Source organism: Urocitellus parryii, chromosome 2 (genome assembly GCF_045843805.1).
Source record: "Urocitellus parryii isolate mUroPar1 chromosome 2, mUroPar1.hap1, whole genome shotgun sequence".
NCBI classification, from domain to species: domain Eukaryota; kingdom Metazoa; phylum Chordata; class Mammalia; order Rodentia; family Sciuridae; genus Urocitellus; species Urocitellus parryii.
This window is the reverse complement of record NC_135532.1, coordinates 179,766,062-179,793,048: the sequence shown is the minus strand read 5'-3', so window position 1 is coordinate 179,793,048 and position 26,987 is coordinate 179,766,062. Positions and strand designations below refer to the sequence as shown.

General features: G+C 34.8%; 1 protein-coding gene across 1 annotated transcript in view; it reads left to right on the top strand.

Annotated features, from left to right (window-relative positions):
- Nucleotides 1-26,427, top strand: part of Il1rap (interleukin 1 receptor accessory protein) — a 132,013-nt gene extending 105,586 nt beyond the window's left edge. Inside the window, exons 9-11 of the mRNA XM_026389371.2 lie at nucleotides 14,240-14,389; nucleotides 15,653-15,796; nucleotides 25,709-26,427. Of these exons, the coding sequence (XP_026245156.1) occupies nucleotides 14,240-14,389; nucleotides 15,653-15,796; nucleotides 25,709-26,427 (1,013 nt within the window). The remainder of the gene's footprint in view (nucleotides 1-14,239; nucleotides 14,390-15,652; nucleotides 15,797-25,708) is intronic.
- Nucleotides 26,428-26,987: the final 560 nt, after the last annotated feature.

Below are 26,987 nucleotides of genomic sequence, written 5' to 3'. Positions count from 1 at the left end.
ATCTACAGTGGGTTGGATTATTATTATTGGCAGGATATTTTCAAATATGTTTCCAGATTTCTTAATTATGGAGCATTTTATTGGGATTTTCTTCTGAGACTTGTATTCTGGGGAACAATCATGGAGGTTATATAAATTAATAAGTAATTGTCAAAGCATAGAAACTATATAGAAATAAAGGACAAGTCTGCCCACCATAGTCACGTGAGTAGCTACCCTGACACAGAAGCCCTGCTCTGAATGTAGCATGGACACCATCAGGGTGAAAAAGACGTGTGGACCCACTAGACCAGATGCTCTGTCCTGAAAGGAAAGCCAGACAATGAGCCATTCAGATCTGTACACCCAGTGGTACCAGAAGGGTGGTGGCTTTGTTTTACTTAGCTTCTGTTCTGGGCCAGCTAGTGCTAGAATTCAGATATGATATCTGAGCTCACATTCATGCTTTGCATTTATGAATCCTTCTTTGATTCATTAACAAGCATTCTATGTACTCTATGAAAATGATGAGAGGAAGGGGATTGGATCTAGAATAGGTTTTATTGACAGCATAATTGTATCAATCAGCCAAAGCCAAGTGTTATAGAAGATGGAGCTAATGTAAACATGTGACATAATGCACTTGGTTTATAATAGGAAAGTTCTGGGGACTGAGGGATGGTGTATGTTTAATTTTATGAGAACCTGCCAAATCTATTCCAATGAGGTGGCATCAATTCCCGCCTCCACTAACAATGCAAGTGACCTATTTCTTCACTACTTTTGGACTTGTCAAACCTTAAAATTTTAGCCATACCACTGAGTAGTGGTAGAATGTCATTTTTAATTTATACTTCTCAGAGATTAGTGTCATTAAATACTTTTTATGAGCTTATAGGTCACTACTTACTAGTTATTTCTGTGAAGAAGTGTCCTTTGACATTTTTACCCACTTTTTGGTCATTTGTGATTTAATCTAAAGTGTTATAGGACACGCACCTATGTGCACACACAACACATTCTCAATACAAGTCATTTGTCAAATATGAAACTTATACATATTTTCACCTAGTATATGGATTCCTTTTTCTTTGATATATAATTTTTTAAACAATTACGAAGTTTCTTTTATGAATTTCTTCTATTATGGTTAGTGCTTTCTAAGTCTTGTATCACCAGTCTTTGTCCTGTATTAATAGTCCTGTATTCCTCTGGAAAATTAGATTTTTCCTTATGTAGTTAGGCCTATGATGCATTTCAAATTATGTTTTTATGGTGTGAGGTATAGGTTAAAGTCTAGTATTTTGTTTTTGTTTTTATTTTTCAAATAGATGGTTGCTCCAGCATTATTATGTGGAAAATATTTCCCTTTTTTCTTGAATTATTTTGGTAACTTGGCCAAAAAATTCCTTTGCCTCAATGACAGCTGGTCTATTTTGGTATCTCCTGCTCTATTAATCTGTGCCTCTTTGGTCTAATACCTCTTCATCTTGATTAACATAACTTAGGATATATGTAAGGACTATTATAGAGACCATATGTTTTCATATGGATTTTAGTATCAGCTTGTCAAGATCTATACAAAAGCTTGCTGGAATTTTGTTTGGGACTGTATTAAACATATAAACCAATTTGGGGATAACGGAACACTTAAAAATATTGCGTTTTCCCATCCATGAAGATGATGTTTATCTTTTACTTTATGTTTGTCTTCATTAATTTCTTTTAGCTTTTTTTCTGTATTTGAGTGTACAAGTTTTGCACACATAATATCAAATTTAACTCTCTTTTTAGTTTTAGACTTTTGTGCTGTTCTCACAGTATATTCAAATTCTACTTTACAATTGTTCAGTAATTAAACACAGAAGTGCAACTAATTAATTGATCTTGATCTTTTGACCTTCCCACATTCATTAATTATAAAATAAGCTTTTGCTTGTTTGCTTGGTTTGGTTTGGGCTCTTTAAGATCATGTCATCCATAAATAAAAAGAATTTTATGTATTCCTTTCCATAGTTTATACCTTTGATTATTTTGCAGTGTATAGTTCTTTTTTTTTTTTTTTTTTTTTGGACCTCTCATACACTGATCAGTAAATTATGGGACATGATCGTCTTTGCATTTTTCCCAAATTTAGAGGGCAGGCATTCAATATTATATATTGTTATATATAATATGATGTTATCTATAGGTTTTACTGTAAATGACTTATCTACATAAAGGTAACCTTTTATTTTTAGTTTGCTGAGAGGTTTTTTGTTTGTTTGCTTAATGAGTGTGTTGAATTTTTACTTCCATCTGTTGAGAGATTCATGAGTTTTCTTAATTTTAGTCTGTCAGTGTGATAATTTATAATGATTATTTTGAATTTTTCATCTAATCTTGCATTCTTTGAATAAACCCCGTATCATCACGATTTATTGTCTTTCCTGTATATTACTAAGACTTGATTTGTTAATGTTTTGTGAAAATATTCATTCATGTTGAAGATTTGTCTTAGTCTTTGTTTATGAGGGATATTGATTTAAATTTTTATCTCTTGTAATGCCTTTTACCAAATTTTAGAAATAGCTTATTTTGCTATTATCTGATAGCCTGTGTATAAAATTGGTATTCATTTCTAGCTCAAGTTTTTAAAAATCTATTATTTTTTATTGATGCACAGCAATTATCCAGAAGAGTAGGTTTCATTGTGGAATAGTCATACAAGCACATAACATTTTTTTCAATTTCAGTTAACTCCTCTTGCCTTCCTCTCTCTTCCCCAATCCCATTCTTCCACTCTACTGATCTCCCTTCTATTTTCATGAGATGTCTCTCTCCCTTTCCCTCTTCTTCCTTTTCATTTCAGATTCCTCCCTGACTTCCACATAAAACAGGAAACATACAGTCCTTGACTGTCTGAGTGTGGCTTATTAAGCTTCACATGATGCTTCCTAGTTCCATCTATTTTTCTGAAATGACTAATTCCATTCTTTTTTTGGCTGAATAGAACGCCATTGTGTGTATATATCACACTGTCTTTATTCTTTTATCTGTTGATGGACACCTAGGCTGGTTCCATGATTTGGCTATTGTGAATTGTGCTGCTATAAACATGGGTGTGCGTACCTCAGAGAATACCAACGAGTGGTATACTTGGTTCATATGGTGGTTCTATTCCTAGCCCCTTGAGGAACCTCCACACTGATTTCTATAGTGCTGTATTAATTTACATTTCCACCAATGGTGTATAGTTACTTTTCCCCCACATTCTCACCTGCATTAATTGTAATTTGTATCTCTTTTTTTTTTGGGGGGGTAGTAGGAATTGAATTCAAGGGCACTCTACCACTGAGCCACATCCCCAGCCCTATTTTGTATTTTATTTAGAGAAGGGGTCTCACTGAGTTGCTTATTACCTTACCATTGCTGAGGCTGGCTTGAAACCTTCGATCTTCCTGTCTCAGCCTCCCAAGCTGCTGGGATTACAGGTGTGTGCCACCACTCCTGGCATAATTTGTATTCTTGATGATTGTCATTCTAACTGGATTGAGATGAATTCTTAGTGTTGTATTGATTTGCATTGTCCTAATGGCTGAAGATGGTGAACAAACTTTTTTGGTCTGTTTTTGTTGGCCATTTGTACATCTTCTTTTGAGAAGTATCTGTTTAGTTTATTTTCCCATTTGTTTTTTAGGTTTTTTTGATTTTTTATATTAAGTTTTTGAAGTTCTTCATATATTCTGGATACTAATCCTCTCTTGAAAGTATAACAGACAAAGATTTTATCCCATACTGTAAGCTGTCTCTTCATTCTCTTATTTCCTTTGGGGTACAGAACTTCTTAATTTGATCAATCCTCTTTGTTAGTTTTTGTTATTATTTCTTGAGCTATTGGAGAATTATTCAAGAAGTCATTATCTGTGCCTATATCTTGAAGTGTTCCCCTGTGTTTTCTTTTAGCAGTTAAAAGTTTTAGGTCCTATACTTAGGTCTTTAATTTGTTTTAAATTGATTTTTGTACAGTTTGAGAGTGAGGGATCTGCTTTATTCTTCTACATATGAATATTCAGTTTTCTCTCCACATTTTTTAAAGAGGCTATCTTTTCTCCTTCATCTGTTTTGGACTCCTTTGTCATGAATCAGATGGTTTTAATTGTATAAGTCTTTCTCTGTGTCTTTTATTCTATTCTGTTGGTATATGTGTCTGTCTTTATGCTAGTACCATGCTGTTTTTGTTACTATGCCTCTGTAGTATATTTTTCAATTGAATATTGTTAGACTTCTGTAATTATTCTTTTCTTGGTTGGAATTACTTTGGCTATTCTTATTCTTCTGTATGAATTTTAGGACTTTTTTTTCTCATTCCTTGAAGAATGTTATTGGTATTTTAGTAGGGATTACATTGAATATCTAGATTGCATTGGGTGATATGGCCAATTTACCCAATATCCATGAATATTGGAGGCCTTTTCATATTTTAGTGTCTTCTTCAGAAATTTCTTTCTTCTGTGTTCCATAATGTTCATTGTGTAGGTATTTCTTGGTTAGGTTTATTCCTAGGTATTTTTATTAAGGTTATTGTTTTCATGATTTCTTTGCATTTATTATTAGCATATAGAAAAGTTATTGATTTTTTTATGTTGATTTTGTATCCTGCTAGTTTGCTAAAAGTCTAGTAGAGTCTTCTAAGTATAAGATCATTTCTGAAGTAGGGATAATTGACTTCTTTCTTTCCTACTAGTATCCCTTTTATTTATTTTTTTGTCTTGTTACTTTAGCTAAAATTTCAAATACTATATTCAATACAATTGGTGAGAGTGGACATCCTCATCCTATTCCTGATTTTAGAATAAAATTTCTCAGTTTTCCCCCTTTCTACATGTAATAGGATTTGGGTGTGTCAGATCTTTCTATACCTAGTTTCTATGGAGCTTTTATCAAAAAAGATTTTTAATTTTGTCAAAGGGTCAAAGGCTTTGTCTGCATCTGTTGAGATTTTCATGTGATTTTTAGCCTCAGTGTTTTTACCTGGTCTGTTATGTTTATTGATTTGCATTTGTTGAAACCTTCTTTCATTCCTGGAATGAAACTAATTTGATCTTGGTATATAATCTTTTGAATGTATTATTCAATTTTGTTTGCAAGTATTTTATTGAGAATTTTTGCATCTGTGTTCATCAAGGACATTGGTCTGTAGTGTTTTTTTTTGCTATGGTTATTTTGTATACCTTTGTCTTGTTTTGATATCAGGGTGATATTGGCTTTGTTCATGTAATGAATTTCGGTATGTTCTTTTTCTTTTATGGTAGTTTTGATAATTTGTTTTTCAAGAATTTTTTTTTCTAATTTACCTAAGTTGTCACATTATTGGCTTACAGTTTTTGTTGAATCATTTTCTCATTTAATATCTACAGAATTTTTGGTGTTGTTCCACCATCATTCCTGAAATTAGTAAATTCTGTTTTCATTGTGTTTCAAATGGGTTTCCCAATTTTATTAAGTTTTGCAGTGAACAAGCAGGTGTTCATTTTTTCCTATTATGTTTCTTTATGGCATTTCATTATTTTACTCATCTTTATTATTTTCAACTTTTATTACTTTATTTTTAATTTGAATTTTTCCATCATTTTAAAATAAAAGCTGAAGCCACTGATTTTTTAAGTAATCCTTCTTTTCTAATATAAGCATTCTGAACTATGAATTTCCCTCATGGGATTTTTTTCAACCAAATTTAAGAAATGTTGAAATTTTATTATCATTCTGTATAAAATCTTTTCTAATTCTTTTTATTTGTTTTGACCCATGTGTTGCTTAAGCATAAGTTACCTGATTTATATATCTGTGGGGGATTTTCTAGATCTTTTAATTATGCTATATATTAAAATCGATCTGATTGTTAAAATTGACTTAATGTTCTCTCTTGGAAAAATAATTTATAGTATTTCATATGTCATCTAAATTTAGGTAATTAAATTAGCAATGGAGAAGGAAATTGAAGGGAAGGATTTCTCTGACTTAGAACCACCTGAGGAAATTTTATGATGGAGTGGAAAGAATTTTGATTTCAAACACACCTAGGTTCAAGTTTGGGCTCTGGTGCTAGCTATGTTTATAAACTGACCCAAGTGGTCCTTTTCTTATCCTTCAAATATGCAACTCTCAAAGTATCTGTGAAAACTGAGGAAATGGGTAATACATACTTTGCATGGTGCTGTAAGCTTGTTTTTTAGCTTCTAATTTAATTTTGTTGTGACCAAAGACATACTCTGTTTGATTTATTTCCTTTTAAGTTTTGGTACTTTTAAGGCCTAGCAGGTTGCCTGTTGCAAATGTTTCACATGCACTTGAAAAGGGCATATATTTCAGTGTATGGATGTGGTATTCTGTAAGCCCCAACTAAATCAGTTGGTTTTAACATTGTTCATGTCTTCTATTTTCTTGCTATTATGTTTTCCATCATCCTAGTCATCCAATTGTTGAAAGAAAGGAGGTTGTTAAAATCTTTCTTCTTATTTTTTCCAATTCTTTCCTCCATTTTGCCAGTATTTGTTTTGTGTATTTTTGAACTGGGTTATTAGACTCAAAAATTTCTCATTAATCTTCCTTGCTTCCTTTCTTTCCCCCTTTCTCTCTTTCTGCCCCCCTCCTCTCTTCTCTTTCCTTATTTAATTATTTATTTATTTATCTTTTTTTTTTCTCCCCACCCCACCCCCTTCTTTTTTTTCCCCAAGGTCTCTCTGTGTTGCCTAGACTGATCGCTACCTCTCCCATCTCATCCTCCAGAGTAGCTGAACTACCATGTATCCCCTGCATCCCGGTCAATATGTCATTCTGATGAATTGACTGTTTTAAATTATAAAATAGTCTATTTTTTCTGTAATACTGTAATATTAATTAAGACACTGTAACTTTATGGTAGTTAGTATTTGTATATCTTTTTCCATTTTTTTTTTAAATTATGTCATTGTCTTTATATTTAATGCATATATTGTAAATACAGCATATTATTGGGTCTTGGATTTTTTAACCCAACCTGATAACTTCTATCCTTTAATTTGAATGTTTAGTCCATATATATCTTTGATACAATTATTTGTTTAGGTTATGGGAATTGAATCCAGGGGTGCTTTACAACTGAGCTAAACCCCCAGTCCTTTTTAGTTTTTTTTATTTTGACAGAGAGTCTTGCTAAATTGTTTATGGTCTCACTAAATTTCTGAGACTGGCTTCAAACTCATGATCCTCCTGCCTCAACCTCCTAAGTCACTGGGATTACAGGCAATTTTAAACTGGTTTTATTTAATTCTATCATCTTGCTTTGTGTTCTCTACCTTTTTCATCTACTCTTTGTTTTATTTACTTTCCTACCTTCTTTCTTTTTGATTAATTGGTAATTTCTTAGAATTCTACTTTATCACCTTTTCCTCCTGTTTCTTCTACCTCTTTTTATTGTTTTTGTTTGTTTTGTTGCTTGTTTTTAGTTTTTCCTCTAGAATTTGCAATAATTATTTTGAACTAATTGGATATTACTTTATGAAATCCTTGCAATGGCATACTTCCATTCCCTTTCTCCTGTTCATTATGTTGTATATGCAGAAAATATTAGTTTTGCATGTATTATGAAATGCCATAATGTATTGTTATGATTTTTCCTTTAAATGATTATCATTTAGTTAAATTAAGTGAGATAACTAGCACTTTATTTGCATATTTTCCATTTCTGGCACTATATTCATTCTTGGTAACATTATAGTCTTCAGAACTATTTAATATTTCTGATGGTTCACATCTGCTGGTGATACATCCTCTCAGTTTTGTTTTACTCTGAAAATGTCTTATTTCACCTTTTTTATATTTCAATATAAAGTTTTCAAATGCATGTAAGATTTAAAAGAATTATACAGTGAGCATATACCCTACCTAGATTCTACCATTAAGGTTTTGCTATTTTGTTTTTTTCATGTATCTAGTCACTCATTTTCCCATTTATTGATTCATCTTATTTTTGATACCTTATAAAGCAGTGTCAATATCAGTTGTTATTGCCTAAATGTTTAAGCATCTTAACATTACTGAGATTTTAAAAATTTATTTATAATTCCTTTTTTTGGTAAAACCTACAGTAAGAAATTGTATAACTCAAGTATATCATTTGATAACTTTTGAGAAATGAATATATCTATGTAGCCTAATACACTATCATGATATAGAATATTACCATAACCCAGAGAATAACTCCCTGATCCTTCCACTAATGGGTTTATTCCTACTTCCCCTGCCTCCTCCACACTTGGTAAGATGATTGGTTTAAATTTCTTTCTGAGAAGATTGTTTTTTCCTCTTCTTGAACTGTATATTTGTGGACCCATATAGGATTCACCATTGTACAAATGTTCTTTAATTTAGCAACTGTTCTTGATATACACCCACACTGTTGTGCTTAGTAGTCATTTGGTTCTTTTGTTTGCCAAGGAGTAATTTTTCAAAAGAACGTATTGCATTTTTTTTTATTCATTCTCTGGATGGTGGACATCTGAGTGTTTTCCGGTTTGGGGGTCTTTTAAATAATGCTTCTGTGAACATTCTTATTCATGTCTCTTTATGGACTTATTTTACTTTTCTGAGGTGAATACCCATGACTAGAATCACTGCTTAATTTTATCAGAAACTGTTAAGACATTTCTTCTTAAGTGGCTGTATCATTTGTACACCACCACCCAGAGCGTATGCAAATCTTCACCATTTGGTGTTCTTAACTTCAACTCTAATGGTGAGTGTGCCTTATTATAATTTTATTTTTATTTCCCTCATGACTAAATACTGAGAACTTTTTCCTGTGCTTATTAACCATCTGTAAGTGTTCTGTGATATGACAGTTTAAATATTTTTATCCATTTTACAAGTGGGTGAATTGTGCTTTTATAATTGAGTTGTAGGCGTTCTTTATCTGCCCTGGATAACACTCCTTTGTCACATACATGTTTTTCAGATACTTTCCCATTCTTTCACATGCCAGTCTGTTTACTAGTTTTTTTTTTAATTTTTTTAATATTTATTTTTTAGGTGTAGGTGGACACAACACAGAACCCGGGTCTTGCCCGTGCTAGGCAAGTGCTGTACTGCTGAGCCACAATCCCAGCCCCTTTTACTAGTGTTTTAAATTGATAGAGGCTCTTACTTTTGATGAGGTATTTTAAATTACTTTTACTTTAATGCTTATCGCTTCCTCTGTCTTAGGAGAGCTCTGCATACTTCAGCCCTGAAGTTCCACCTTTTGTGTAGGTCCATGATCTACCTCTAATTATGTTTTTAAATAAATGATATGAAGTAGGAATTGAAGTTTAATTTTTTTTTCATATGAATAGCCAGTGATTCTGATGCTTTTGTTAGTATTTTCACTAGATATGTAATTTTGAGTTGAAAGATTTTCTTTTTGTATTTTAGCTCTTTAAAGATGCCCTTCATTTTTTTTCCTGCAGAAAATTATTTATAATGTGAATTGGCAGCTTTTTAAATTATTATTGTTCTTTTTATATATGTCTCGTTTAATTGTGGTACTGTGGATTGAACTCAAGGTGCTGTACTACTGAGCTACACTCACAGCCCTTTCTATTTTTAAGACATGGTCTCATTAAGTTTCCCAGACTGGCCTCAAACTTGTGATCTTCCTGCCTCAGCGACCCATGTAGCCAGGATAGCAATCATGCACTGCTATGTCCTGCTCTCATTTCTTTTTCTTTTGGGAGATTTTGAGGTTTTCTCATCATCGCTTTGTTTTGAACAATTGAACTATGAGAGCCTTAGGTATGGTTTTATTCTTATGTATCTTAGTTTATTAAACTTATTGGTTCTCTAAGTTTATGTTTATTATTAAATCAAAAAATTTTCAGCTTTTGTTTCTTCAAATATATTTTCCTATAACTCATAGTATTTTCTCTTTCTTTAGTCTTGCAGTAAAATTTATGATACACAACTCAGTAGTTCCCCCTCAGGTAACCAAGCTTCTCATTTAATTTCATTCCTTTTAAAATCTGAGTTTGGATAGTTTCTAGTGACTACTAATAATTTCTTTTGTGACATCTAAGTTGTAGCATTTTTAATTTCAGAAATACATATTTCCATTTCTCTATTGTAATATTGATATTTCCTATTCTTGCATCATGATAGTCAAGATACCCATTGCTTTTAATTCAGCAGACAAATTTTAATATACACTTCAATGTACTTACTGGCAATTGCAGTATCTTTGCCAATTTTGGTTCTATTTATACTGGATGATTTTTTTCTGAATATGGATCACATATTTTTCTCTTTATCCTATTATTTTTTGTCATGTGGTGAACATTTTAGATGCTATATCACTGAATCTCTGGGTTTTATTAGAATGTTGAGTTTTGTTCTAGCAGGTAGTTAATTTGCTTGCATAGGCATTTGCATATTTATTTGTCTTACTTCACTTTCCATATCTGCATTAGAATAGTCAAAAATAAATAGCCTTTTCTGTAGGGCTGCATGGGACCTACTTCTAAGGCTCAGACTTCTGTGGCATCTTTGTAGCTAAATGAAGTTTCTGACCTCTAAGTGGCCTAAACTCAGCTCTTGTCCAGCTCTGCAGAGCTCCAGGTATTGTGCAGTTTCTAGCTGCTATTTGCCTGACCATGTAAAGTACCACCCTAAATACGCTTCGCTTTGATTTGGCCAAAGACTCAGGGTAACCCCATGTGTTTGCTAGAGTTACTTTTCTACTCTACTCCATTGCTAGTGTTCTCTTCTCTCTGGTACTCAGGCCTATAAATACATGCCAACTGTTCTTGAACTCTAATTTCTTTGAATTCAGCGTAACCTCTGCCCTCTTTTGGCTTTCCTCTCTCTGTTCCACAACCCAGTTTTGAGTTCAGGATCCCAAACTCGGGTTGTTAATCCTGCTGCAGGTACAGCCTGGGACACAGCATATGAAATGATTATCAGGTACTCTAGTACTTGCTTCATGAATAGTAGCCTATTAAAAGAAGAAAACTTAAAAGTTAAGATTAAGCCCATGATCCAGGCTTAATCTTCTTTTGTCCCTTTTCCCCATAAGATAACCGTGGATAAGAGAGAAAGGATCCCCATAGATTGCACTCATGTGCTATTAGTTGTCCAATTTTGAAAAACCTTTTGTTTTGTATAAGGAAGGCTATTCTACTATCAATTACTCCTCAAAGGACAGAAGCTGAAGTTCAAAATACATAAACTTTAACACACTGCAATAGCCAAATCAAAACATCTGCAGATCAAGTCCATCTTAAGTCTTTGCTTTACCGTTATTTAAATAGAGAATTCTCTGTTTGCAATTGAGGAAAAAATGGTCATTACCAGTTTCAAAAACTATCAATAAGTTCCATAAGTTTATCAAAGGGTGACCATAGATTCTGTGATCCCTTGGAATCTGAGTATGTGGCATTTGCTTGAAGGACTCAATAGATAGCAAGTTTCCAATTACAATAAGGATGAAATTTGGAGTTTGGAGACATTTTTTTTTACTGTAGAATTGCAAAAAATGAATGGGGGAAATTTGGATTCAGGAATAATAAGAAGCAAGTGGCTACATCCTGAGTTAGATTATTATTGAAATCAATGAGGGAAGCAGTTCAGGAGTCCAATTTGGCCAAATTTCATCACCCCTTTCTGATTGGAAATCCTTTGGTCTGAGAGTGCATAAGGGTAAAATAATTATGTCAAAATGCCAGAGTTTGCAGCTGGGGCAGATAGAACATGTGAGCAGAGTGTCACCCTTTCCTGGTAAACCAGCACAGCTCCACATGAAAGCCTTGTAGGGCATCCCTTGCACCTGACCCAAGCCATTTAGAAAATCAGGCTGGTGGGGAATATTTTAAGAGTTCAATTAGTTAAGTAGCATTAGGGTCTCCTTTTTAGCAAGATGGCTGCACAAAATTATCCATAAATATGACACATGTGATTGTATGACACAAAACTAAATTTAAAGGCTCATTAGAAAAAAAATATATAGTAGTAAAATGAATGCGATAGAAATTTAAGAGGGTGATTGATCTTTTGGTCATTAAGCAAGACCTCTATTGACGGTTAGAAAAATCCATTTCAGGTAAGTGTAGCTAGTGACCTTTCCTCCTCCTCCCCTGGATGGACGTTTTAGAGAGCCAAAATAACTCAGCAAATAATGCAAATAACAGTGGGACCTACCCTGGTGTGCTATTAACATAACACGTACTCGGAAATATCAAGGACACAACAATTTTTCTGCCAGCTACCTGAATTATCTTAGCAAATCCTCAGTAACAACACTTCTGGCATTTTATGGTGGGATTTTCTTCTTTTAATAGGCCACTATTCATGAAGCAAGTACTAGAGTTCCTGATAATCATTTCATATGCTGTGTCCCAGGCTGTACCTGCAGCAGGATTAACAACCTGAGTTTGGGATCCAGAACTCGAAACTCTACAATTGACCCTTTAATTAGAAAAGTTTGGACTCAATTCCACTGATTACCTTTTTTTTTGGATAGAAAACTGTTTTAAAAGGAATCGCTCCCCCTTATATATGACCAATAATTGAACTCATGGCAATATTAGGCAAAGATCCCTGCACTTTGAAGTGAGAATTGCTCCATGGTGATGTTGGGACATTCAACCATGGAGCCACATCCCCAGCCCTATTTTGTATTTTATTTGGAGACAGGGTCTCACTGAGTTGCTTAGCCTCACTTTTTGCTGAGGCTAGCTTTGAACTCATCCCTCACTACAATGACTAATAGACCTCCCTTGCCTCAGCCTCGTCCCCTGGTCAACTCTATCACATACCTTTTTTTTCTTTTTGGCATTGATCACTACTCAAAATTAACGCAGATTTATTTCCTTTTATTTTATTTCCTTTTTACTTTTCTGCATTAGGATATTATCTCCCAAAGTACAGAGATCCTTTCTCTCTTATCCACCATTCTGCCCCCCAAAGGCTGTGGCAAACAGTACATGTTAATAAGTAACTGTCAAATCAACAATTACCTAAGTTAAGCCCTTCTGTTTCAGATTCAGCAAAGGTTCTATTCCTTCCTCAGACTCTTTAGCTAGTTACCACAAGCAACCAAAGGGAAGTTTCTGATACATAGTACAGTGTGAGAATTATTTAAATATCTAAGTAGGATGGATGAAAAGATGGTCCCCACTTGGAAAACTGGGAATGTACAGATTAGGGGAAGTGAGAGGGTGTAGAGAAGCAGGCCTATAAGATAAATCACATTATATAAATAAAACACTGTAAAAAATTATAAACAGAGAAGAGTGGAGATTTCTACAGGCAGAGCTCAGCTTGAAAAAAAGGGTTTTATCTTTCAAAATAATGGCATTTTGAACACTGACCTTAAAAACTAAAACAGGGAAAGCACTGTTCCAATCAGAAATTCTTGCATGACCAAAGTATTTTGTGACGTCTTCTTGAGTTTTGTGAGGAAAGGGCAGTGGTCAACAAGACAGGAAGGTTGTCTGCTGTGACCAGTGATTCAGTTCTAAAAGGCTTGGTTTCCAGGGCTGATGAGTTATAGCCAGTTTTACGATAATTGGGAATTATCTCACTCTATTTCTTATTAAAAAAAAAAGCAGGCATGGTGTCTATGACATAAAAGTAAGCAGGTTATGTGGAAATCTGTCCATAACCACATATTGCAAGTCAGTCTTCAGAGTGTGTATCCCAGAACTGTGGACATGGGAGATGCTTCTAGCGCAAGCATACTAAGCATTTTGGATAAAAGCCCTCTGTTTCTGCCAACTGAAAATAAGATTTTTGAAGCCTCTTTGCAAATAAAGGAAAAGGAACTAAATTCCTTCTCTATGACAGTCTACCAATATCATGGGCTTCTCCAGGTAGGACATTTAAGACTCCATTCCAGAGACAACCAATCAGAGGGTAGAGGGACACTGTTCAAAAATGTTTTGAGTTGATGTATGGGTCAGATTGTGAGTTTAATTAGATAGCTTTCTGAATCCTGCCCAATGTTAAGATTCTGTTTTAGTTTGTTTATCATCAAAGTTCAAATCAACTGATAGCTAAAAGCACCTTCTATGCTACAAACAAAACACAGTAAAATGAATATGAGACAATCTAGTATTATGAAATAGAGTCTAAAGTCTACAGTGTTATCTCTGTTTATTCAAACATGTAAGTCAGGTGCAGGGTTTAGCCGCTGGGCTTATCCAGCTTTGCAACATGATGGGCCACTGTGATCACCACATAGAAATTCCTTCTGGTTTGTTATTTATTCCAGTGGTAGCTCCAAGATACACAGTAGAGCTGGCATGTGGTTTTGGAGCCACGGTCCTGCTAGTGGTGATTCTCATTGTTGTTTACCACGTCTACTGGCTGGAGATGGTCCTCTTCTACCGGGCTCATTTTGGAACAGATGAGACCATTCTAGGTGAGTGATGAAAGTTTGATGTAAATCTTTTCTATTGTCGTCTTTAGAAAACATATTCATTTGATAAAACCTAGGTTAACTAGAGGATTTAAGCACATTACCATGTATTTCAGTCTTTACTATTAAAAACTCTTTCCAATGTGTAGTAGTCTCCTTTCTTAGATCAATATGTGATTTAGTGTGAGATCAGTAATGTCCAAATAGGAAGTATAAAGCGAGCCACATAGGAGATTAAAAATATTCTAGTGGCCAAATTAGAAAAAGTAAAAAGAAGCAAGTAAAAATAATGCTTAGACTCGGAGTGTTCATATTATTTCAGCATGTAATTGATACACGTTTGAGATACTTGGCATTTTTTACACTAAAATTTCAAAATTCAGAATGTGTTATATTTTTACACTCATAACATATTTCAGTTTAGACCAGATGCATTTCAAGTGCCTGATAGAAATGTGATTTGTGGCTACTGTGTTGGGTTGTCCAGGTCCACACTCTGTACTCAAGGGTGATCCATGCACCAGCAGCATCAGAATCACCTGAGAGCCTATTAGAAAGAGACTCATAGTCCTAACCCTTATAGAATCAGAATCTACATTTTAATAACACTCCCAAATGATTTGTATACACATTAAAATTTAAGGAGCACTGCTCCATTGCAAAAACTCTGCCCAGAAATAAGAATGAAACATTTAAACATGCAGATACTTAGGTCCACCCCATGAGGATTCTAATTTGACAGGCTTTTGGAAGAGGCACATAATTTGCATTTCAATGACTCATTATTTTTATAATTATACAACTTTGGGAAAGATTAGTCCTTGAATCTAAATATATTTTTAATTATAGTTCACTTCAGGTATATTTTGGACAATTTCAAAAAGTTTCAATTTATAACTCTAATATATAAATGAATGATGTATCAAGAAAAGGAGTAGAAATTCTCTACATTAATTAACTTCTGGCACCTACAATTTATGTCCGTGTTATGTTTTAATCTACAGTTGAATAGGCTAAACCTTTCTCTTTCTCCACCATAGACTCAACTAACTAAGATGTAAACAGAAGACACATTGAATAAAAATTTAAATTCAAGTAGCTATTTTGCCTGGGAAGTACCACATGGAAAACCACATTAGCATCTATCACATAATGTATACATGCAAAAATAAAAATGTCCCACATGCAAAAGTTAGATTTAAGAAAAAAGGTCTTACTTTTGATAAACTTTTCTAACTGATATGGGATCTGTGTTGCTTTTGCTAGATGGGAAGGAGTATGATATTTATGTATCCTACGCAAGGAATGCTGAAGAAGAGGAATTTGTGTTATTGACCCTCCGTGGAGTTTTGGAGAATGAATTTGGATACAAGTTGTGCATCTTTGACCGAGACAGTCTGCCTGGGGGAAGTAGGTATTTCACAGGAGTACAAATGATGTTACCCTTGAAAGGCAAAGGGATTCTTAGCTTTAGATTGTGTGAGAGAGTCATAGTTCTATATTGGATATTTAATGTCCAATTCCTTGATGTAATAGAGACTTCTCCAGAAATAATACTATATTGTAAGATTTACACCTTTCAACTCGTTTAGGGTATTAAAAATATTTTTCCTGGTTATCTTTAACAACTCCATTTCAGAAATATAGATCCACAATGGAGTTAAACTATATCAAAGTGCCATAGCTTTAAAAGTCCTTTAAATTAATATTTAGAAAGTTTATACAAATCTGCATTGATTTTCTAAGAATGTTTTGTTTTTGTTTTTTTACAAAGACTGAGTAAAATTAAAACGTTTTTATAAAGATTGAGGTTTACTTAGTTTTACTAAGACTGAGTTACAGATTAGGGTGCATAGAATTTTCCCTCTTTTGTTCACTGACAATAGAATATTTTCCTTTGGCACTTGACCATTTCCTTTTCTTTGCTTTTGCTTTCTAGCAAACTTGTACTACTCAAATTCTTTTTTTTTTTCCCCCTTGGGTCTGCTTCTGTTTTATCAGCTTATACATTTGAGATTTATTTTAAAAATTTACAAGGTATTCTAGTAGGTTTAAAAAAGAAAAGCGGAGATTGCTGAATGTCTTAAAGCAAAAGTATCTTTTCAAGGCTAAACTATAAAACACAAAGCAGTGGTTCACCTGTGTCTTTGTAAAAAACACAAAGTAACATTTATAAACTAAACTCCCTACCTTTGAAATTCACTTGCACTGTCTCTAATCTTAAGAATGACAAACTAATTTTCTTCCTAGAAGATCCTGTTTACATTAATCATTTGTTTAACATGTTTTTGAAAGATGTTATGTAAATCATTGAGACATAAGATAGGCTTAAATATTTTTCTCATTTTGAATTAAATAGATCTGCTATCTTATTTACCTTATCATCATACAAAAGCTTATCATATTTGCCTTCAGAAGATATCTCTTTCAGTATAACTTTGCCAGGAAATAATAAATTAATCATATGGTTAAAGGATAAATTCTGTTCATTTTAATACTTAATTCCCCCATATCACACTCATCCATTTATCCTTTCATACAGCCATTCCATCAATACTTTCTGTGTGAAAAGTTAAAGGAAAATATACATATATAACTGGGTAAGACCTTCCAATAGGGGTTGATAGTTCTCGGGAGAATTCAAGCTTTCTCTTATTACTCTTGCATCTTTCTTCTGATAGATTCTTGTGTCATTTTGTATCCCCCGCTGCTGCTCTTGCCCAATTCACTTTGCCTCTGGGTCTCTTTCTATGCTTACATGTGGTCAGCCTCCAGTTGAGCTTCTTGGAGCAGACAGATATTTATTCCTAAATTCTCCTCCAGGTTGCACATGCTAGATTCTAATTGCCTATCTTTACCTATTATTTCTGAACTCACAAAGATTAAGCATTGAAAAAACTGCATAGGGGAGCATGGTGAGCCATGACATACATTTCCATAACATCAGTGCATCACCTGGAGTTGGCAACTATTCCTGCCCTTGTAAAGGATTATATAGCCCTCCCTAAGCATCTGTGAGGTGATAGATTAGTTTCAAGAATTTACTGAGAGGAATTAATCAGAGCCCCTTACTGCAGAATAAAATTATACTGCTCTTCCATTTCCCCTGCTTTTTCTTCTTCTTCTTCTTCTTCTTTTTTTTTTACTTTAAAAAAGTGTTTGCCAATGAGTGAAAGTAGACACATCAGCAGCAGCTGCAGAGACACATAACTCCCTAGTAATGATAGTATTTTGAGGAGAAAGATCAGGGATTAATTTGGTCTCCACAGCGGAGAGAGGTAGAAAGCCAAGTTGAGAATGCATTTCTAGACAAGGTCCCATTGGATTGGCTATATTTTTGAAGGTCCTCATCCAACCTCATTGATATCAGTCAGAGTCAAGGAGGTGTTCAACAGTGGAGGGGACTTTCAAAAGTGAACATTCCTACCCTTTCCTGTGTTAGCAAAAAGTGAAATTCTGTGATTTGGACTCTACAATATATATCTTTTGAATTTTTTTTTTATATTAGGGAGATTATACAAAGGTGTCTTTGTATAGGGCTTAGGAGTAGGTCTGACTGGGTTACAACATACCATGCTGTTTGTAGAAACTGATTCCTGTGTCACGCATCTGTTCATTGTGGCTTCAGTCATGCTTTGGAAGACTGAGGTCACAGCCATGTTTTGGCTTCATACTTGTTTGGAATCTTCTTTTTGAGTGGAATATGTGGATGCCATTTCCATTTTCCCTGAGGAGAATGGCACTTAGTGAAGAACATGATTGGGTCTAAGGATAACCATGTGCTGCTGGTAAGGTTTCACCTGGGCTCTTCAGGCCGTCACCCTGAGTTCCCTCAAGCCCCATGCTTTTGGATAGTTCTGGGCCAACACTAATCCCCATGGTGTTTTCTTTCCCAGTTGTCACAGATGAGACCTTGAGCTTCATTCAGAAAAGCAGACGCCTCCTGGTTGTCCTAAGTCCCAACTACGTGCTCCAGGGAACCCAAGCCCTCCTGGAGCTCAAGGCTGGCCTAGAAAATATGGCCTCTCGGGGCAACATCAACGTCATTTTAGTGCAGTACAAAGCTGTGAAGGAGACGAAGGTGAAAGAGCTGAAGAGGGCTAAGACGGTGCTCACGGTCATTAAATGGAAAGGGGAGAAATCCAAGTATCCACAGGGCAGGTTCTGGAAGCAGCTGCAGGTGGCTATGCCAGTGAAGAAGAGTTCCAGGAGGTCTAGCAGTGACAAGCAGGGGCTCTCCTATTCATCCCTGAAAAATGTATGAAAGGGAAAATGTAAAGAGTAACGAGAACCAAGGGTACTCCTGGGAGGAAGAGCCCCCCCCCTTTTCCTTCCCAGTTTATGGTTTGATAGGCAGAAAAAAATTCTCAGCCTCCTCATAGGGATAAATTCAGAGTGACTATCTGGATGGCTGTTTTGCTTCTCAGGCATGACTAAGGTTTAGAATGATAGTGTCAACAGTCTGTTCCCAGTCTCTGATATTCCTGTGTTCTTTTCAGGTAAAGACTGGGTTGAAGTGAATCTCCTCTTTTATATCCTCCATCCCTGCCCCCCCCACCTCAAATCTTAACCTTATAGAGCAGCTGTGTCTGTGGATTTAAAAATCCCTTTACGAAACGTTACTTGTTGACGGGTATTATAATTTTCTGAGTAGAGTATTTTTTTTAATTTTATTTTTACTCATCCATTAAAAAGATAATCAGGGCCTACATCTATTTTTTCTGAGGATAAGCAAGCTCTTTTGCTCATTTGGCTGTTCAATACACCACCACAGCAAGACCGACACCCACTTAGGAGGTTACAAAGCAATATAACTAAAAATGTCTCTGATGATTGATTTAAAGGGCATGTTGCATTTCCTCTTACTATATCACATTTGCCCTCATCTCAGGTAATTGATGTTACATTTATAAACTTGAAAAATATATCATAACTTTTAATTACCGTAAATCCTTGATTATCTTTGGATTGATTCATATTTATTACTCCATCTCCCTCTCTACTTGTATCAATCACTCAGAATTTGTAGGTTAAAAAACAGATTTTCAGGTGACTCTATACTTGGTTCAGTCTGAAAGGCAACTTCTAATGGTGCTAATGGAGAGTAAAATGCTTTTAGGGCATTTCTAACTTGTGAAAAGAGTGCAGAACAGGATGTTTAGCAATTTGCCTTTTAATCCAACCTTGCTAATGTGAAAACTAGGAAAATGATTTCTCCTCACTTTTTTGTGTCTCCTCATTGTAATGTGTGGAGATTAGGTTAAGTAACCTTGACAGTTGCTTTTAGCATTAATATTCTAAAAGAATTAATTGTACTTCCTGTAATTTATTCACTAGCACAGGTAATACCTTGATCCAAATAAGTCCATCTGAAAGGTCATTGTCAATGAAACTTTTCTGGTTGGTTTTAAGTAAAATTTTAATGTTCTTCAGACTTGGAAAAGTAAAACTAAGTGCAGAGTTTACAAAGTAGATATCTATGTTACGTGTAGAAAATGTATATATGTGTATATATATATACACACACATATAAGTATACATATATATAAATATCCACACACCTTAATTTTATATGCTCGTGTGTATATATATTCACACACAAATTGTGTATGTGTGTGTATGAATCCACATGCGCATGCATTATCTATGTGTGTATACATATACACAGACACATATGCATGTGCTCATCTTTAAACAGCCATTAGTACGATATTACAAACCACTATAACTCTTGTCCAATTTTTAAATTATGTTTATACTGTAATGCTTTTGTGTTGGTGTTGTCAGTTCATTAATATTATTTGTGAATTTGCTGCTCACGGAGTGGTACTTGTCATTAGTTCTTGCCTTCCCTACACTCATATAAATAACTTATTATGGCTACAGCTGATCTGGGTTGCAGTGGACTCTGTTGTACCCAGAACTTCTTTAGTCACTGCTAAATGGTAGCCAGTTATCTGGTATTAATTGATTTTCTACTGTATTCCTAGAAGACATATTAAGAAATTAAGCCATGCTAATCCTAGTACTCAACTATGTAGACTGCTAAGTAATAAAAGAAAATAAATATATGTATAAATGAGTTTGGAGGATACTATGAAACACAATAATTCATAATTTAAGGAGGCCCTTGTCCTAGTAGTATGAATTTTATTATGCAATTCTAAAACCGTCTTCTATATATAAGCATCCTTTATCAGTGTTAAAGTCCATAATACATAATTTTTCTACATAGAAATTATTGATTACTTTTAATTGAAAAAATTATTCCCCTCTGGATTCTTGACTATAAAGCTATGATATGGAGTCACTCTTGGAATGAATATTTTAGCCTTTTTAATGCTTTTTCTTATGATAAATTATAATTATTCCCTCTACTAACCCTTTATTTACAAGACCAGAGGAGAGTTGACTCTGGAGTAGCTCTTAATATCAATCATTTTAGGAGCTTTAGGTCAACAAGGGGTGGTCTCATTCCCAAGGGGCCATTTTCTTGTGATGCTGCATTTTTTTTTTGCACTTTGGGGCTTCATATTTATCCTTAATACCATAGGGGCCCCTGGAAACTCCTTGGTTTGTTTTTCTATTTATATTACTATCTTTCATATTGATTTTTTCCAAATGCTATAATATAAAGCAAATCAAATCTAATTTGTCTCATCCTAATAGAACTTACTTTAAACATGTTTTCTATTCTAGAAGATGCCCATCTGAAGGATATAGGGACACATACTCATAATTTAGAGAGCAAGAACAAATGATTTCTCTTATAAAGTTTTGGATCTATGACATCAGTACCTTCTGCACCCAGGTTAACAAAGAACCATGCTATGTAGAGTGTCTAATTACACAATCCCATACAATTTATTGAATTCTCTTTTGTATTGCAGTTTAAATGATTCTTAGGATTCTAATAAAAAAAGCACTCCATTGTACTGGGAACAAAAACATCACTCCACTTGTTAATTACCCATTTTGTTTGTATAGGTTTTAATATTTTAAGATTATCTTTTTAATTTTATTCATGAAATTTTGTATTTTCCATTTTTCATTTGATTTGTAAATTTACATATTTTTAAAATAAACCATTTATTTTCAGCTTTGAATTTTATTTTGTGCATGTGTTTTATGTCTTTATTTTCATGTTAAGAATAAGGAATAAGAATTAAAATTATCAATTATTGCAGTATAAAAAGAAATGAAATTATATTTAACTTTTTTTCTGAGAGATATCTGAAGATAGTGGGAACTTCATATCAACAATGTGATACACCAAACATGAGAATGTGTCTGTATATGTGTGCATGTGTATACAGTGACAGAGGGATACAGAGCATGGAGGGGGAGAGAGAAGAGAATTATTCTTTTCAAAAAAACCACAAACATTCCTTTCAGTTCAGCTTAGAACTTTAAAGCTTACAGGAATTTCTTACCTTTTAAACTTTAAAGCAACTCCAAGACAGCAGCTTTGGCAGAAGAAATTAATGCTGTGCGTTAATAGATGATAATTTGAACCAAAGATACATTTTTCTCACAAACTTCAAGTAAATAAGTGAAAAATATTTGGAAATGCATTTTCTTTTGTGTTAATAATATTAAGCCCTTAGGGACAAGACTGTCTTCATGATAAAAAGAAAAAAAATCCCCATTTCATCATTTATTCCAAAAACATTTATTGAGCCCCTATAACATCCTCTGAACTGGTTAACTTTGTAAAAAAATATTTTGCTGAAGTATTTTCCTCTTGCAAACCACTCCCCAAAGGGTAAAGTTCAAATCAATGGATCAAGGTTACAAGGAAATAGATTTCAAATCAATTGGAAACAACTGTGTCAGAGTTGAACAATAATGAAATTCCCTATCTTTGGACATGCTAGGTGTCTCCTTATAAGATATATACAAGCAGAGACTTGATTGATTCATATTAGAGTTTATATGTGGAATTTCTATATTGGATAAGTGGGGATAAGTTTTAAGTTCCTTTCAACCCCAAAATATTAAATGACCTCCTAGAATATAGTGGTGACTCTTTGGAAGATTCAGTATCAGCATTTTGGTAGCCTCATTTACTGAGCTATTACCTTGTTAAAAGCCTCAAGATATTTTCTTCAGACACTCACTGGTGCCACTAGATTTTTCACACAAGTAAATTTGCAATGTGGTATGAGATACACATTCAGCAACTAGCCGGTCTTATTTCTCTGTTTTTACCCATGTGACATAAAGTAACTTTAGCAATGAGCTAGGAAATTATTTCAACATTACTTTTTAAAATTTTTTTTATTGGTTGTTCACAACATTACAAAGCTCTTGACATATCATATTTCATACACTAGATAGAAGTGGGTTATGAACTCCCAATTTTTACCCCAAATGCAGATTGCAGAATCACATCGGTTACACATCCACAATTTTACATAATGCCCTATTAGTAACTGTTGTATTCTGCTACCTTTCCTATCCCCTACTATCCCCCCTCCCCTCCCCTCCCATCTTCTCTCTCTACCCCATCTACTGTAATTCATTTCTCTCCTTGTTTATTTTCCCATTCCTCTCACAACCTCTTATATGTAATTTTGTATAGCAATGAGGGTCTCCCTTCATTTCTAAGCAATTTCCCTTTTCTCTCCCTTTCCCTCCCATCTCATGACCCTATTATCCTCATCAATCCATGTATCAAAGTGATATTCTAAAGTTAGTATCAGGAATTGATACAAATTCAACAAAATTGGTCCATATATTATTTTAATAAGCACTAGACATTGAATAATAATTTAATCATATGAGCTGTTCATATGACTACTGCATGCTAGACATTTGCATATAGATACCTCATTTGTTTTACATTTCTACAAGTTTTCTCTTATGCATTTCATAGCAGGATGACCTTAGATTCAAAAATGTTCAGACTAAAAACAGACACTGGAAAACCAAGATTTAGATTCAGATCCATCTTCTAGATTAGGTGCACCTTTTTTCTACTGTACTTCAAGTCTTACCAGAGGGAAGAGGAGGGGGAGAGAGAGAAGAGGAAGGAGAGAAGCATACTTGTCCACTTTTATCCTAACCAAAGAACAAACTGCAGTCATAATTTTCTTCTGTGTAAATTCCAGAGGGAATATGACTTTAAAAGGCGGGTGAATCCTTGAGTGTGGTAGAATTCTGGACCAGAACTATGTCTTCAACTCCAATACAGTGCCATAAAAGAAAACTGATGTCACACCTGTATAGTCACACCTCACTTTTTTTTTAGTCAAACAGAATAAACAATCTAATTTAGTAATATCTCTTCAAATAATATTTACCATTAAAAATGATAATAGCATCCATCTTAAATATGAAGGTTTCATAATATGGAAGGTATTTTTAAAATATGCAGTGAAGGAGGCAGCTTTCTTTAAAGTACCAAGTGAGGAGAATTCTATGTATAGGCCAAGCCCCCTTGGAGAAGCATCTCCACTCTCAGTCCTCAATGTCTGGAATTCTGCCACTCATATCTTTATTTAGCATTGTCCTTTTTCAAATGTAAATCCCTCACTTTCTGGAAGGGGTATATATATTTTAAAGAAAACATAAGCCCTGAAGACAATTTTTTAGAAGATCTAAGACAGTTTTACTTTCAACTGTGGTATCTCCATTGGAAAAAAACCTCATATTTTCTTAAGGTAATATTTTGAAATAAAGTATACACACAAACACATACATAAGTGCACACACAATTTGTGGAGTTTGCCCAAATCCTCTACACAAGCCATGTTGTCTTAAGGTTATTTTGCATTTCTCATGAACCAGAAAAAGCAGTAAACTTCCCACTCTGATATTCTCTAATTTATTAGATGCAGCTTCAAGAGATCCTGAGTAGGAACAGCAAGCAGGAACAAAGGAGTTACCAACACACACACATACACACACATACACACACACACACACACACACACACATACACACACAGGTTTTGAAGAGACATGGACATTTAAATTTGTCTTTCAATACCAAAAATTTCCAAAATAGCTTTTTTTCTCGATAAAAACAGTTAAATGTCAAAAATTGAGCACATGTCTATGGATTTTCATTCGAATTCATGTTAAATGCACTGATTGGAAAGGATTAATCTACTTTGGATCCTAGCTCTTCATTCCCTGTCAAGTTCATTAAGATCAAATTTACTGCGAATTTACAGTTTGTCATGACAAACTGAAAAGTCTCTCAAAAAGTGTGGGCACAACCTCGGTCTGTCTTTGGCACGTGATTTCAGAGCTGTCTGTGGCTATGATTCACACATTTGAAGTTCCTTTACTTAAGATAATAGCATTGTATAAGTTCCCAAATCTCACAGTGAGTTAAGAACTGCATTATTTGAAGAAGTTTCCTTTGGGATCTATCCAAATTCACCTTAGCAACTGTTAGAAATGAATGCTTGCCAGAACTATTAACTAATTTATTGATTTTTGTCTATTGTCATTATTTTTGCTTCTTCTTGATTATAAGGTCAGTTTTTACAACACACACATACACATACACAAACATACACACTTACACATAAAGAAGAGAAGGAAGGAAGGAAATAAATCTTAGTTGATAATAAAATCAGTACTGTGTCCAAAAATGTTAAGTACCAAGGGATAAAACTGAGGATCTTAGGAGTGGTAATTCCAATTGGTCTTTACCAATCAGACTATGTCAAGAACATTTCCTTTGCTATTCAAAGTGCTATTCTTAGAAGATACATATAGAACTGAATATTATTCTGAGGAAAATGATAAAAGTGAGAAAAAGACTGGAAATTACGTCATTTATGGAAAAAAAAAGAGAGAAATCCTAAATTTATTTAATCTACAGGTAAGAAGAAAATACATCACAAAAGTTGTCAAATATTTCAAACATTTGAAGATGTCAGATCTAAGACCATCAGATAAAACTTGCAGTTATGAAGATTTCAAAAGAAGCAATAATCTACAGCCCCAAATTAACTGGATTTTAGAGATGGTTCTCTTAATTCTTGAACCATTTTCTGGCTTTTCTTTTCTAATAGTAAAGAAAGACTATTCAAGAAGGGACTACTACAAGTAGGGGTTTTTGCAATGGGGACATATTGAATTCAAATCCTTCCTCATCCTTGAAGGTAGCAAATCCTTTGAAACTATTAATAATAAAGGTACAGATGACATTCCTTAATTTCCTGACTAGGTGGATTCTTTAGCACTGAGATCCTATATTTTCAAAATGTCTGTTCGTTGCCTGTCCTTTGTCAGATGCACAGTGATGTACTGGGATGTATAGAAGTTTTCACGGACACCGTGCCATCTTTTCATTTTCCTGTAGATACAGTGGAAGCAGTTTTTGATTTCATTCAGAGGAGCCGAAGAATGATTGTTGTCCTGAGCCCAGACTACGTGACAGAAAAGAGCATCAGCATGTTGGAGTTTAAACTGGGTGTCATGTGCCAGAACTCCATTGCCACCAAGCTCATTGTGGTGGAATACCGTCCCCTTGAGCATCCACACCCAGGCATCCTGCAGCTGAAGGAATCAGTGTCCTTTGTAAGCTGGAAAGGAGAAAAGTCCAAACATTCTGGCTCCAAATTCTGGAAGGCCTTGAGGTTGGCTCTTCCCCTGAGAAGTCTGAGTGCCAGTTCGGGCTGGAATGAGAGCTGCTCTTCTCAGTCGGACATCAGTCTGGATCACGTTCAGAGGAGAAGAAGTCGTTTGAAAGAGCCCCAGGAGCTCCAGAGCTCAGAGAGGGCTCCAGGTGCCCCTCCTGACCCTGGCACCTTGTCCAAGCACCGAGGGAAGCCCTCTGCAGCCTGTCGCTGCTGTGTCACCTACTGTGAGGGAGAGAGTCACCTCAGGAGCAAGAGCCGGGCAGAGATGCAGACGCAGCCCCAGTGGGAGACACACCTCTGTAAGCCTGTTCCCCAAGAGTCAGAAACTCAATGGATACAAAATGGCACAAGATTGGAACCCCCTGCTCCCCAGATCTCAGCTCTTGCTCTTCACCATTTCACAGATTTGTCCAATAACAATGACTTTTATATCCTATAATTACTGTGTGGGGTGGGTGGTGGCTTCTCTCTCTACCAGTCCTCTTCATGTCATGAAGCTTAGGGAATGACTGACATTTGTATCATCTAATGGACTATCAGATGTATATCCCTTTTATTGATTTTTAAAAACTATTTATTTCTAGGAGACAAAAGACCTGAAGGACCTGAATCCAGAGTTATTGCCTCTAACGGCCTCAGAAGAGCACACTCTTCTTGGGTCCTAGAAGGTCAGTATGTGAAAGTTGCCTAAAGTCTGAACCTCTATCTTGCCCAAAGGTTTAAACCCAAGCTAAGATTTTAAATATGTTTCCTATGAGTTAGTTGATTGATCTTAGTCAGGTGTACTTGGACTATGACACTGTAGGGTGTACATTTCCCCAGGGAGCACCATGGGAAAGAGCTGGTTCTGGTGAAAGTTGTAGGACAAAGCTCCAGAGAAAACCTACAGCCCATTTTCCCTCACAGAATCAAACATACCCAACCAGGGATACATGGTGTTCTCTGTCTCACTGTAAACTAGTGTGCTCTAAATTTCCTAACATTGTTAGTATCAATAAA